Below are 14,335 nucleotides of genomic sequence, written 5' to 3'. Positions count from 1 at the left end.
ACAGCATCCCTGCCCAGCTGTCCATGGGCCGTGGGACTCTCTGTGCCCTGCCCAGCTGTCCATGGGGCTCTCTGTGCCCTGCCCAGCTGTCCATGTGCCCTGGGGCTCTCTGTGCCCTGCCCAGCTGTCGCTGGGGCTCTCTGTGCCCTGCCCAGCTGTCCCTGGGGCTCTCTGTGCTGTGCCCAGCTGTCCATAGGGCTCGCTGTGCCCTGCCCAGCTGTCCATAGGGCTCGCTGTGCCCTCGGGCAGCCCCACGGGCACAGGGCAGCCCCCGCTCACGCCACGGGCTCAGCTGCAGGGCAGCCTCTCCACTGACATCCACTTTTCTCGCAGAAATCAGAGAACAAACATTCCCAGAGTGCCCGGAACCGGTGCTGCTCTGAGTGGAGGTGATGCTGTTCCATTGCAGAAAACTGTTTATCATAATTACAGAGTACATGAAGTTTTCATCATTTTCTCATTTATTATGCTGGGCTCCCATTTTCACTGTGGAGAAACAAGAGACAAATGACATCAGAATAACATGTAATACTCATTAAGGTACAGCAAGTCACAACCTAAAAAGTAAAGGACCTAGAAATTAATGAGCTTCCAGCAGTAATGTGGAATAAGCCGACATCAGGGGAGAATGTTGCTCAGCGCCTTGATGGCTGTTACCCAGAGGACTGGATTGTTTCCAGAGCAGTTCTACGGCAATGACCATGTTTTAAAGGAAAATTGTTAGGGCTTTGCTGCTCAAAGAATATATAAAATATATTTTTGCCTGGTTTATTGAACATACAACCAATTCAGCCTGCTCTAGGCAGGGGCTGGATCCTGCCGGTGGTGTGCATGTGGTAGGTCGTTTATTATTATTGTTAAGTTTGCATGAAGAAGGTTTTCCCTTCTGTTTTGTATCTGGAACAGTCTGTGGCAGCTGAGCTGGCTCTGCTCGCCCATGGGCACCGGAGGGGTCCAGACGCAGGGAAGCAGCGCAGGTCGCCCTGCCCACGAGGTGCCCTTGTCGTGAGCTCTGAGGTGTGCAGAGAGTGATGACAACAGCTGATTTCCAGCTCTCACCGCAGTTGTAGCGACAGCGGAAAATAATCGCGGTAATTCCTGTGCATCGCTAATTAGGGGGTATATCGGGCTAACGATAACCACCCATTATTTTGTCACCTCCTGGCGGCAGCGTGTCCTTGATGATATTATACCGAGCACCATCAGCACTTGCACATGGTTATTAGTGGCAGCGTGTAGAGCACGGAGCGTTTGCGGCTCCCACCTGTCTCGGTTCCCTGCCACCCACAGAAATTCCCTTTCCGTGTTCCGCTCAGTGTGAGCAGGACCCGCTCCCTGCCTGCTCACCCTGGCCGAGCTGCCCAGGGAGCGTATCCAGCTCATCCTAATTACCGCCAGGGCTGATAATTAACAGAGGGCAGGCATAATTGTAGCAGATGTAGACATGCCATTAGTAATTTAAAGAGTTACCGTGCTAGCTAATTAGCTCTTGGGAAAGCAGTCACCTTGGTAATGAAGGTGTCATTAGCAGAGCTGAGGGGGGCGGCAGGGCCAGCCCAGGGGCTCGGGGCTCGGTGCCAGCCCGGGGGCTCCGGGGACAGGCCTGGGGGCTCCATGTCAGCCCAGGGGCTCGGTGCCAGCCTGGGGGCCCCATGTCAGCCCAGGGGCTCAGGGCTCGGTGCCAGCCCGGGGGCTCGGTGCCAGCCTGAGGGCTCCATGTCAACCCGGGGGCTGGGTGCCAGTCCAGGGGCTCGGTGCCAGCCCAGGGTCTTCTTGTCAGCCCGAGGGTTCTGTGCCAGCCCGGGGGCTCTGGGGACAGGCCCGGGGGCTCGGTGCCAGCCTGGGGGCTCGGTGCCAGCCCAGGGGCTCCATGTCAGCCCAGGGGCTCAGTGCCAGCCCAGGGGCTTGATGCTGGCCCGGGGGCTCCGAGTCAGCCTGGGGGCTCTGGGGACAGGCCTGTGGGCTCGGTGCCAGCCCGGGAGCTCCATGTCAACCCGGGGGCTGGGTGCCAGCCCGGGGGCTCGGTGCCAGCCCAGGGGCTCCATGTCAGCCCGAGGGTTCTGTGCCAGCCCGGGGGCTCTGGGGACAGGCCCGAGGGCTCGGTGCAAGCCCAGGGGCTCCGTGCTGGCCCAGGGGCTCTGTGCCCACAGCAGAGCAGGGCTCAAGGACAGACCTGGGTATCCCTCCAGACCAGGTCTTTGTTGTTGTAACCACTTTGCATTTTGGTCACTTTCTGCTGCCCGAAGGGATTACTGTCCCCTTTGGGAGCCCAGCGATGTGCGGGCAGGTGAGAGCTGCCCTGCAGACAGTGCTGTGTGAGCAGCGGGGCAGCGAGGCTGGCACAGAACCCTGTGGCTGTGGCTGTCTGTCGCTTCTTTCCATCCGGGCACAGTGAGCCCCAAGGTGTCTCACAGCTCCCACACAGTTGTTGGAAGCGCTGTCCCTTTGGAAAGCTCTCCGGACCAGCCATCATGGCCTGGAGGCAGCTGCAGTGTCCGATGGGCAGTGGGCTGGAGCAGAGCCCACGCACTCCCCAGCTGGGCACAACACCGAGAGCAGGCATGCTGCTGTCCGTAGGAACAAGTGCCCGCCTAGGGATCAGGGATGTGTGGGGCGTGAGGTGCTGAGCAGAGTGCTCTCAGCTCCCAGAGCAGCAGATGTGGGTGTGGACGTGCTCCTGACTGTTTTCTCCTCCGTGCCCAGGTGTGCATCGTGCAGAAGAGGGACACGGAGAAGATGTACGCCATGAAGTACATGAACAAGCAGCAGTGCATTGAGAGAGATGAGGTGCGCAACGTGTTCCGAGAGCTGGAGATCCTGCAGGAGATCGAGCACGTGTTCCTGGTCAATCTCTGGTGAGCAGCTCCCTCCCCATCCCCTCCCCAGCCTCGCAGAGCCACACACCCGATAATCCCAGGGGCTCTCATAACTTCTTCAGCAGCAGATCACTACAAATACTGGCATTTCAAGTTGCTCAATAATGACTTCACTCTGTGTGCACTGGCAGAAATATCCTCATTACTGAGCAACATCTAATTTAAAAAACATTCTTAAAATCAGATTGAAATCTAACAAATAGCTTGAGTTGGCAATGCCTGGGAAAAGTATCCTGTCTAGGCAGTGCCAAAGGCTGCAGTCTGTCTCATCTGCCCTACAACCACATCGACCCCTCAGCCCACCAGCATCCCTTGGCACGCTTTGCATCACACTCACTGGCCAAATCAAACACATTCCTTTGGAGCTCAGACACATCATTATGAAATTTTGCAGGAAAAACTAATTTACAGTTTTAGAAAGCAGAGCATTGTATCCCAGTGTCGTTGGTTAGTTTGGGATGAGCCCTAGGCAGAGGCCTTGGACCCCCTGCTCCAGTGATCTGTCCTTTCTCAGCCTTCCTGCCCAGTGAAGGGTCCCCTCCCCTCCTGCAGTGCTGCATGTGAGCCAGCCTGGTGGGGAGGGGGAGACTTCTAAAAATTGAGGAAGTTTTATACCCAAAGTGATGGGAGTGGGTGATGTGGCACATTTGTTTTGTTGATCCATTGCTCCAGAATAGCCAATTGAGTTAATATTGATATTCTTCCGTTTCTTAGCAATTGCAAAAGTTTTTCCCGACAAGCAATGAAATTCTGGAGAGAATTTGTTCTCGTAGCGAACCCTTTAGTCTCATAGTTTTAGAATAAACCTACATTTAAGATGGGAGCAGAAGTGAGTGATTCATAAGTATTATACAATCCCACATACTCTTTCCTTGGAAGTGCAGTCACCAAATATAACAATGAGCGTTGTTTGGTGTATCCCCACTGCTGTCAGTCTCCTGTGGGACCCACAGCAGATTTAGAGAGGCGGTTTACTCCACAGTAAATATAAATCTCTTTTCCTGATTTATCTGGTTAAATTAGCAGTTGTGTTTTCCAATTCATCTTTAAGATAGGCTGAGATATTTTAAGTAGGTTTCATGAGATTGTTTGCAGTTGAAAATGTGAAGTTTCCCTGAAGTGTCTGGCTGGCAGAGCCTGAGCTCTGTGCTGGTGGGCTGACATGGCACAGCTGCTCAGGGACAGTGACGGGGTGAGCAGGGGGACATCACCTGGGATACTCATCTCTTTCAGGGAAACATTGCTTAGTGTAGGAATTGATTTAAAAAACAAGCAAGCATCTTGAGCTGGACCTACTTGATTGTGAAGGTGCAAGCAGCAAAGCTACATCTTCAGTTTTGGGCCCAACTCTGCAAGGACCTTGAGGGGCTGGAGTAGGTCCAGGGCAGGGAACAGAGCTGGGAAGGGGCTGGTGCCCCGGGAGGGGCTGAGGGAGCTGGGCAGGGCTCACCTGGAGCAAAGGAGGCTCAGGGGCCCTCGTGGCTCTGCACAGCTCCTGCCAGGAGGGCACAGCCCAGGGGTCGGGCTCTGCTCCAGGGAACAGGGACAGGAGCAGAGGGAACGGCCTCAGGCTGGGCCAGGGCAGCTCAGGGTGGATGTAAGGGAAAATTTTCTATCCGAAAGGGCTGCCCAGCTCTGGCACAGCTGCCTGGGGCAGTGGCGGAGTCCCTATGGCTTCTAAATCCCCTGGAGGGATTTAAAAGCCATGTGGTTGTGGCAGCTGGGGACGTGGGCAGTGGTGGCCTTGGCAGGGCTGGAAATGGTTGGCATCGAAGGTCTGAGAGAGCTTTTCCAGCACAAATGATTCTGGGATTCTGTGCCCTTGGTGGGGCCATGTGCAGTTCTCCCTGGAGCTGTGTGATGAGGAGAGGAGAAAAGCCTGGCTGGCTTTGTGAGCCCTGGGAGGCTCAGCCCCTCCCCTGTGCTGCAGGTATTCCTTCCAGGATGAGGAGGACATGTTCATGGTGGTGGACCTGCTCCTGGGAGGCGACCTGCGCTACCACCTGCAGCAGAACGTGCAGTTCACTGAGGAGACAGTCAAACTGTACATCTGTGAGATGGCGCTGGCCCTGGACTACCTGCGGAGCCAGCACATCATCCACAGGTAACTCCACAGCTCTGCTGGGCCTGCTGCACCCACCCTGCTGGCCAGGGTGCTCATGGTGCTGCTCCCGGATCCCCCTTGGCTGGTCCTGCCTCCACCACCCAGAGGGAGTCTGACGCTTCACTGGGCACTGAACATTTCAGGGCAGGTGTTAAAGCCATCCAGGGCTTCGCACAAATATCCCCAGTATTGTTATTCCTTTTCCTTGGGAATTTCTTTCCTTCCTAAACAAGTCTAATCCTTCCAGTTTTTCACCAAGTTGCCCAGGAAATGCTTATTTCTAGTCCATCATAAAGGGGCTTGCCTTATTTTAGAATATTTTTGTTTAATTTGTTCCTAACTTTTGATAGACAAACAGTTGCAGGATTTTTGTCATTGAGTCTCATCCCTGGCCTGACTGAGATTCCATCTGCTGTAATCTTCCTTCTTTTCCCAGAGATGTAAAACCAGACAACATCCTCCTCGATGAACAAGGTAGGATCACTCTGCTCCTCTTTGTTTGCTCCCTCATTCATTCCAGGGACAGATTCTGTCCCGAGTACTGGATATCTTTTTACCTGCGGAAAGTGTGGGAAAAGCTGCTCTGCTTTTACTGGATCATGTTTGCCTGAACATCCCTGTGCTTTTTAATGTGGGGAGGGTCACCCAACTGGCCTGTGCAGTGATCTGTGGTCAGCCCAACTTCAGCCCTGGGAATTTGGAGTCACTGCAGTTCAGTGGTTTCAGTGGCTTGGAGCACCCATGTCTAGTGGAAGCTCCATGGCAGCAGCTTGGAACAAGATGATCTTTTAGTCCTTTCCAACCCAAGCATTCTGTGGTTCTGTGATAGTGTTGTGTTTCCCTGGTGTCTTTTTCACTCCTGTAGCTTCTGGCCAGAGCAATTTGGCCAGTGCTGAAGATGCTGGGGGTTGCTGGCTAGCTCCAAGTCTGATTCAAAATCAAAACCCAAAGCTGCCTACCCTTCAATCACTGGCCAGCCCAAATCCTGGGAAACCTTTGGGATCCATGGGATCTGACCCTGACCTGCCCGTGTCTGTGCTACTATGTCTGAGGGCAGAAGCTTATGAAACAAATGTGTTCTGACTCTGCATTGACACTGCACTGCCATTAATTCCTTCTTAAAATGTGTCTTTATTTAAGGTCATGCCCATTTAACAGATTTTAATATTGCAACCATCATTAGGGACGGGGAAAGAGCGACAGCATTGGCTGGGACAAAGCCATACATGGGTAAGAGACAATCACTGCCCTGGTGCCTGTGTCACGTTCTGTGTGCTCAGCACACGCTGCCCCAGCCAGGGCCCTCCTGTTAATTTAGGACATTGGTGCTCGTGTCCAAGTGCTTCAGCAGAGCCCAATTGTTTGAGAAGGGGAACTCCCAATGAGAAGGCATCGGGACTGGCATGTCACCCCATCCCATCCTGTCCTGTCCTGGCCTGCCCTCTGTCCATCCTGTCCAGTCCCCTCCATCCTGCCCTGCCCTCCTCATCCCATCCAGCCTCCTCCTCCTGCGCTCCCCATCCCTCTCTGGCTCCAGCCTTGCACTCGGTGTCTGCTGGGGCCCGTGGCTGTGCTGTCCTGTGCTGGGAGGGCTGTCCCTGCAGGTGGCTGCCATCCCAGTTCCCAGTGAGGGCAGGCACACAGCTGTGCTCCCCTGCCTCACACAGCCTGCCCCGGAGCAGCCGTGCAGGAAGATCACCCTAAGCGCTGTGCACTGACTGACACGAGCTACTGGAGTAGAGAACAATGAATAACCTGTTGTGTGTTGTGCCTTTCTGCTCAGCCCCAGAGATTTTCCACTCCTTCCTGAGCGGCGGGACGGGCTATTCCTTCGAGGTGGACTGGTGGTCCCTGGGCATCATGGCCTACGAGCTGCTGCGGGGCTGGGTAGGGCTCCGGCCGTCCCGGCCCGCCACGTGTGCTCTGGCTGGCCCAGAGGGACAGGGCACGCCTCACCCCTGTGCTCTTGTCCCCAGAGGCCGTACGACATCCACTCCAACAACCCCGTGGAGTCCCTGGTGCAGCTCTTCAGCACCGTCAGCGTGCAGTACTCCTCGGCCTGGTCCAAGGAAATGGTCGCGCTGCTGCGCAAGGTGAGGGCCCTGCTGCATGGAGCTGCATGGACTGCTGGATGGATTGTCCTTCTGGGGTGGCTTGGGGTTGGATGGCAGCTGCTGTGCAGGCAGGACTAGCTGGAGAATTATCAGCGTATTAATAAACAATGAATAATAAGAGTAATTATAGTAATTTACAAAAGGCTGGGAAAGTTAGGGATGTTAAGCTTTGGGAAGAGAAGCTCCAGGGAGACCTTAAAGCACCTTGCAGTGCTTAAAGAGGCTCCAGGAGAAGCTGGAGACGGACGGTAACAAGGCATGGAGAGACAGCACACAGGGAATGGCTCCCAGTGCCAGAGGGCAGGGATGGATGGGATATTGGGAACTGGGAATTGTTGCTGTGGCTGCCCCTGGATCCCTGGCAGTGCCCAAGGCCAGGCTGGACACTGGGGCTGGGAGCACCTGGGACAGTGGGAGGTGTCCCTGCCATGGCAAGGTGAGCTTCCAACCCAGTTCAGTCTGGGACCCTATGATTAATTATGTGTGCTGTGTGTTTATTATCCCTGTAATGAGATGCATGATGTTTGATAGCAAGGGAAGCAAAAAATCTGGTTTTGGTGTGACAGTCAGATTCCCAGCTGAGCTAGAATTGTGCCTTCCAGCATCCCATCCTCTCCATGGTCAGTGTCACCTGTAAAGGCAGCACCTCTGGCTGGGATGGCAGCTGAGGTGGAGCTGCAGGGCAGCACTGGCTGCTCCCTCTCACTTGTTCTTTGGGGCTGAAGGGTCTGACATGGCTGTGGGAGCTGCTGGGGGTTCCAGCTCTGTGGAGTGCTCTGCTGCTTTCCTCGTGCTGCTGCTGCAGAAAGCTGGGATGTGTTGGGCAGCTGGCTTAGCTCTGGCTTGCTTGAGAACTCTGAAAAGTAGCTGGTGAGTTTGTTGTAGGAAAGATGCAGCTGCTGCCGGCAGCAAATAAGTGCCTCTGATATGAGTTAATGTTGGGTGGGCAATTTGCATAATTAGATTCAGTTTAATGAGGAGTTGCCGGCAGAGGCTGTGGCAGTGCATTCGGTGGGTTTGCATTGCCATCTGCTGGGCAGCCGGGCTGCCAGGGAATCCATCCTCACCAGGTGTGTGCCAGCAGCCCCCTCAGCCAGGAGGGGACCCCCATGTCCCCCCCGAGCGCTGGGGTGCCTGCAGAACGTTTTCTTGGGTGTTTTCCCTGCAGTAAGGTCTCTGTTTCCCCCAGCAGAAAGGCTGCTTGGCGTGGCTGAGCCCCGCAGCTGGCCGTGCAGGCTGCTGCTGGCTGCCTTGCCTCCCTGCTCTGGCAGGGATGCTGCTCCGTGCAGCGCTGTCTCAGCAGCGCTTTTCCCTCCCCAGCTGCTGACGGTGAATCCTGAGCATCGCTTCTCCTGCCTGGCGCACATCCAGGCCTCGGCCCAGCTCTCGGGCGTGGTGTGGAGCGACGTGAGCGAGAAGCGCGTGGAGCCGGCCTTCGTCCCCAACGTGAGTGGGGACCTGGCCTGCGTGAGCAGGGGCTGCTCCTCGCGCTGCGGGAGCCGCTGTGAGAGCAGCTTTGCTGGGGGGCAAGGGGGCCCCGGGTCTCGCTGTGCCTCACCCAGTGTGTCCCCTGTCCTGGCAGAAGGGCCGCCTGCACTGCGACCCCACCTTCGAGCTGGAGGAGATGATCCTGGAGTCACGGCCCCTGCACAAGAAGAAGAAGAGGCTCGCCAAGAACAAGTCAAGGGATAACAGCAAAGACAGCTCGCAGTCTGTATGTGCTCCCTGGGGTAACATGCAGCTGGGAGAGGCTGGATCTGGGCGGGTGTTGCAGCTGTGACTGCCACACTGCGGGAGCCATGGGTTTGTTTTGATGAAAACGTTTGCCCAGGGAGTCATTCCAACAACCACATATCCTCTTATGGAGTTTGATCAGACTTTCACAGTAGTGTGTACTTTGGGAAGTGAGATGAGCAGCAGAGGTCTGGTGTGTTCAGCCTCTGTCCCTGCACAGCCCCAGGCTGGGCACGAGGCAGCAGCTCCCACACGTGGGCTGTGTGCTGGGTTCTCCCCGCGCTGCCTGAGCTCCCTTCGGGCTGACAGCACTCCCAAAATACAGGATACATGGGGAAATGAGTTATGTTTATCTCAGGAACGGTGTGATCTGTGTTTTATGGAAAACTGCTGCCATGGATGGCACCAGCCCTGCTGCCTCCAGCTGTTGGGCTGAGGTTCAGGGGTGTGGGGGCTCCTGCCCACAGCTAGAGGCTCCTGCACACAGCTGGGAGTGCTGAGATGCAGATGGGGCTGCTTATGCATGTTTTGTTTTTCTTCAATAGGAAAATGACTATCTCCAGGAATGCCTTGAAGCTATCCAGCAGGACTTTGTCATCTTCAACAGAGAGAAGTGAGTGTGTGGGGTGTTTTTTTATGGAAAAATGCTCTTTTTTCTGACTTCCCTTAGGAATCAGTGCCAGTGGCTGACAGCCAGGAGCACCTTGCTGCCGGCTTAGCCCCAGGTGACTGGTGTCAGCAGAGGAGCTCAGGTCTGCCTGTGTGTGAAAAATGGCTCCAGCCACAATGGGAGGCAAGATCAAGGATTATTGAGTGCCATTAAATAAAATATGCTGTAGAGAGACTTCTGGGATTTAACACGTGTGTGTGACACTGCCTCCGTTCCCCCGCGGCACCTGCTCACCCATCCTGCTTTCAGCAGATGATGTTTTGGGAAATGAAGGCAAGGAGGGTTGGACTCTGATTGTGGAGATCTTTAACACATAGAATAGATTCACAGGATCATTCAGGTTGGAGAAGTCCTGGTGGGAATCAGCAGGCAGTGAAAGTGCTGGATTAAAGCCACGGCTTCCCCAGGGCTGGGGCTGTTGGGTCTGCGAGCAGAGCGTGGGGCAGGCTCTGTGCAGGAGGGCTTGGCAGGAGCCTGCCTGTGCTGGGGCACTCATGGCCAAGGTCTGGCTGGGCTGAAGCCCTGCAGGCTGCTTCGGGGCATTTCAGAGCAGGTCACTGTGGTTTGCTGATACTCTGGGCTCTGTTGTGACCCGCGTGTGAGCTCTGGGAGGACTCCATTCTCCGTGGCTGTGCCATAGGCACCTCTGGAGCAGGGAGTGGGGACAGCTTGGGGACAGCTCTGTAACTCCCGTTCCTGCGCTCCCACAGGCTAAAGAGGAGCCAGGAGCAGCCCAGCGAGTCCGTGTCTGCCTCTGAGAGCACCGAGGAGGCCGAGGCCGAGCCCCTGCACATGTGCAGCTCCGTGTGCTCCTCGGGCAGCAGCTAGGCCGGGCCGGCCGCCGCCCTCACCTGTCCTCAGGTGCGCCGAGCACCCGAGCCCGCCGGACAGCACCGGCAGCTGCCCCGAGACTGGAGCACGCCAGATTCACACAGGACTGCCCTGCCCGGGCTGTGGATGGCCAGCCCAGGAGCCAGATTCACACAGGACTGCCCCTGCCCGGGCTGTGGATGGCCAGCCCAGGAGCCAGATTCACACAGGACTGCCCCTGCCCGGGCCGTGGATGGCCAGCCCAGGAGCCAGATTCACACAGGACTGCCCCGCACCAAGGATGGCCAGCCCAGCCCAGCCCAGCTGCCCCCGAGAGCTGCAGCAAGCCAGATTCACACAGGACTGCCCCGGCCATGGCTGCCTGTCGGGGAAGATACGGCCTATGCAACTTGTCAGGAGGAGATCAACTTATTTAGTCTTTCTGTTTTTGTGTCAGGTTGCTGATCCACACGTTTTTAATGCAGTGAGAGGACAGGGAACGAAGCCATGTCCTTGGGCCCCACGGGGAGAGACAAGGAGCAGGGAGGAAGGCCAAAGAGGTGGTGTGAGCTTGGCTTTGGCACTCCCTGTTCACAAATGCTGCTCTGGGGATGGGCAATCCCTGTGCAAACCAGAGCAGCCCCAGGGCTCTGGCACCAGCTCCTGGGAGCCTCCAGCTGCTTGGGTCCTGCAGCACAAGGGTGTCCCAGGCACCTCATTGTCCCTGTGTCACCTGTCAGTTCCTTCAGATTCAAGGCAAATAAATGTTTTGTGTGCACTCCACGGATTCTTCAGGGGCTGGCTAATGGTTCAATGTGTATTTGAGATGCAGAATGCATTTAAAGTGTTTTCTTCCTTGACGTGGCTGCTGCAGGCAGTGAGGAGCTGTGGAATGGGTTGGAGGGTCTGGCTCCGTGTGCCCAGGCTCAGAGGACACAGTTTATCACAGGCTGAGGTTTTGTTGGAGGCAGAGTGGGTGGCCTTGCAAGGCTGCTTGGTTATGAAAGACAGGAATATTGTATTTCACCCTTCGATTTACTTTATTTTCAGTGTAAAGTACAAGTACTGTATATAATTTGCCAATACCTGTCTTAACTTCTTACTAAGACGGGAAATCTTCCCTTGCTCCAGCTGTGGGTGTTGCTGTTCTTGTTGCAGGTCCTTCACTGTGTTGGTTGTTGACCCTGCTGCAGAGGGAGGGGTTTTTGGTTGCTGTGAGCCCGAGCCCTGCAGTGCCACAGGACTGCTCCAGGTGTGTGGTGGGACCACAGTCACCATCAGCCATCAGCAGCTGTTTGTGCCAGGCACTGCAGGCTGCAGTGTTTGCACCCCTGCTGGGCATTCCTGATGCAGAAACGGATGGGAGGTGTTTTTAACAGATCACATTCTGTCAGCACCAGTTTTGCTGCGGTTTTTGTTTCCATGAACAAACCAGAAAGGCAGAATGGTACAAAATGATCTTCCACAGGCAAGGGCACGGCATGTGTGTCTCCCACAGTTTTATGTGGGAATCAGTGTGTGGCTGCACTTGTGCAGAGATGTGTTTTCAGTGAATTCTTTAGGGCTGTGCAGGAGGAGGGGAGCTGCAGCTCTGGCTCCAGTTGCATGTTTTTTTTCAGGGCAGAGCCAGTTATGAATTGCAGGTGATTTACTCCAGCACTGTGGGTAGGGTTTTACAGTGAATTCCATTGCACTATTTGGAAACTTCCTGTAAATAACAGCAAAATTTTGGACTATTGGAATGACAAGGAGTAGTGCTGATTTTTTGACCAAACCATCCCACAGATGAGTGTGAAGATACATCCTCTTCAGCCAGAAGCTGTCAGGCCAGGAGAGGTGTTGGCAGTTACAGGATGTGTGTAATTGATGTTTTCATTGCTTCCTTAGGACAAGAGACAAGTGTGCTGGGGGCTGGTGTGTGTGGGGAGGAGCTGGCTTGCTTCTCAAGCTGAGCCTTCTCAGCCCAAGCCCTCTCTCTGTCGCTCACCCATTCCCCTTGCGGCGCTCCCCTTCTCCAGTGCTCTGTGCAACTCAGCTCAGCAGCACCTGGCACCAACCAGGAGGGCTTCTGGGGATGCCAGGGAGCGGCTCCTGCCCAGGGGAATCACTCTGCCTGGGCAGCGCCCTGGAACCCAGCAGTGCATCCCAGGGTGTGCTGGGGACACTGCTGGACCTGAGTCCCTGAGAGCAGCCCCGGGACACAGAGCTGTGGGTCACTGTGCTGGCTGGGAGTGACACGTGGACACAGCGCTGAAGTGCTTGGCTTTGGTCATAAATAATATAGGGCATAACCTCACCGGAGCCCGTAGGGGACAAGGTTTCATTGCCACCTGTTTGCACTCAGCTCCTGCAGTAGAAATGGCACGAAAAGAGCAATTGGAAAAGGGACAAATGATAGGAGCAGCAGTGACAACAGCTCAGAGTTATTGTCATTGTCAGAACCCCTGTGGAGGGTTTCAGTGCTCCTGCCCCCCGTGCCCCACTCTGGGCCCCTCCTGTGTCCCCATTGCCGTGTCCCTGTAAGGAGCCAGTGCCCGCTGAGCCCAGCTCAGTCCTGTTGGCCCTGCACATCTCTGTGGCTCCTGCCACGGCGTCCCATGTCCGGCTCACCCCATCCACAACGCAGTCCTGGGCTCTGATCCCCTCTGCTCCCTGTGCCGCTCCCGTGGGTGTTCCCTGGCCCTGCCCTGGCACAGGCTGGGCATAGCTGTGGTGCCCGTGGTGGTGCCCTTGTTCTGGCTGAGCCCTGGCTGCTGCTGCTGCTGCTGCTGAGCAAACCTCACAGTGAACTCGTGACAGAGCCCTGGTCCCACGTCCCAGCTCTGGGCTGCACCTCCACCACAGCCAGAACACAGGAATTTTCTGTACATAAATATTTAAATACCTGTATTTTTTGTATGACAGATTTATACGGTGTGTGCCATTATCTGCTGTGAAAAGTCTACAGCACCTATGAATTATTCTCCTTTAATCACTTGCCATGAGATTGTTTTCTTATCTCTGTTGTGTTACAAAGTTTTGCAAAGTTGCGTATTTTTAAGTGTTTGCATTGAATTCCACAGCCTTCACTGGGAATTTTGTGCATAAGAAAAATGGCAGGTCAGGTCCTGATGTTTCTTCTGTTGCCAATTCTCTATTACTCCAGAGCTTGCCAAAAGAGTTTAAGAGTAATAAAATAATAGCAAAAATACCAGTAATATGGACTTGACCCTGGACTGAAATCCTGCTGCCTTGAGAGGGTATTTTTAAAAACTATTTCAGTGCAGATATATGTAAATATATCATTGTATTTTATGTTAATACATTCCTGTAATTTTCTTGCATGACAATTTTACCACATCACTGAATATTTAAGTTATGATAAGGCTGTGTTTTTGCAGATACTGTCGGAAGCCATTGCACATGTGGGGTAATAAATGTGTATTTTTAACATTGCCAAGGATTTGGTGTCATTCCCAGGGTATTGATGCAGGGAAGCACGGAAGCGTTCAAAGGCTGGAGTTCTGGAACCCAGCTGGAAGCAGGGCTGGTGGCACACTGCCAGCTGGCACAGAGCTGGGTGGGACGGGAGCTGTGGGACCACCAGCTCATAAACAGGTGCTGGAGGGGGAACAGCCAGCCCCAGGCGTTGCGTGTGCCCCTCTCGGTGCCAGGCAGGGTGTGTGTTCCATGGAGAGCTGTACCTGCTCACCCTGGGCTGGGATCTCAGCGAGGATGGGAGCCCCAGGCACGGCCACTGGCCTGGGACAGTGTCACACACATCTTTTATGGAAAATCAGTTTCAGTGCTCCCTTAGGATTTTCCCTCCTGAGAAGCTGGGAGGCCTCAGGAACACAATGCAAACAATGGTTATCTGCTGCTGTGGGATGCAACAGGTGCATCTGGGATTGGTCTCATGGGGTTGTTTCTGATTAATGGCCAATCACAGTCAGCTGGCTCAGACAGAGAGTCTGGGACAGCTGCCTTTGTTATCATTCCTTTCTATTCTTAGCTTAGCCAGCCTTTTGAGGAGAACCTTTTCTTCTAT

The 14,335-nt window shown here is 54.7% G+C and overlaps 1 protein-coding gene across 1 annotated transcript in view; it reads left to right on the top strand.

Annotated features, from left to right (window-relative positions):
* Positions 1 to 12,420, top strand: part of STK32C (serine/threonine kinase 32C) — a 70,510-nt gene extending 58,090 nt beyond the window's left edge. Inside the window, exons 3-12 of the mRNA XM_058029427.1 lie at positions 2,704 to 2,855; positions 4,807 to 4,980; positions 5,417 to 5,454; positions 6,121 to 6,210; positions 6,764 to 6,867; positions 6,957 to 7,073; positions 8,415 to 8,540; positions 8,677 to 8,808; positions 9,374 to 9,441; positions 10,209 to 12,420. Of these exons, the coding sequence (XP_057885410.1) occupies positions 2,704 to 2,855; positions 4,807 to 4,980; positions 5,417 to 5,454; positions 6,121 to 6,210; positions 6,764 to 6,867; positions 6,957 to 7,073; positions 8,415 to 8,540; positions 8,677 to 8,808; positions 9,374 to 9,441; positions 10,209 to 10,326 (1,119 nt within the window). The 3' untranslated portion in view covers positions 10,327 to 12,420. The remainder of the gene's footprint in view (positions 1 to 2,703; positions 2,856 to 4,806; positions 4,981 to 5,416; positions 5,455 to 6,120; positions 6,211 to 6,763; positions 6,868 to 6,956; positions 7,074 to 8,414; positions 8,541 to 8,676; positions 8,809 to 9,373; positions 9,442 to 10,208) is intronic.
* Positions 12,421 to 14,335: the final 1,915 nt, after the last annotated feature.

This window comes from Melospiza georgiana, chromosome 8 (assembly GCF_028018845.1).
Source record: "Melospiza georgiana isolate bMelGeo1 chromosome 8, bMelGeo1.pri, whole genome shotgun sequence".
Taxonomy (NCBI): Eukaryota; Metazoa; Chordata; class Aves; order Passeriformes; family Passerellidae; genus Melospiza; species Melospiza georgiana.
This window is presented reverse-complemented; position numbering and strand designations above follow the sequence as displayed.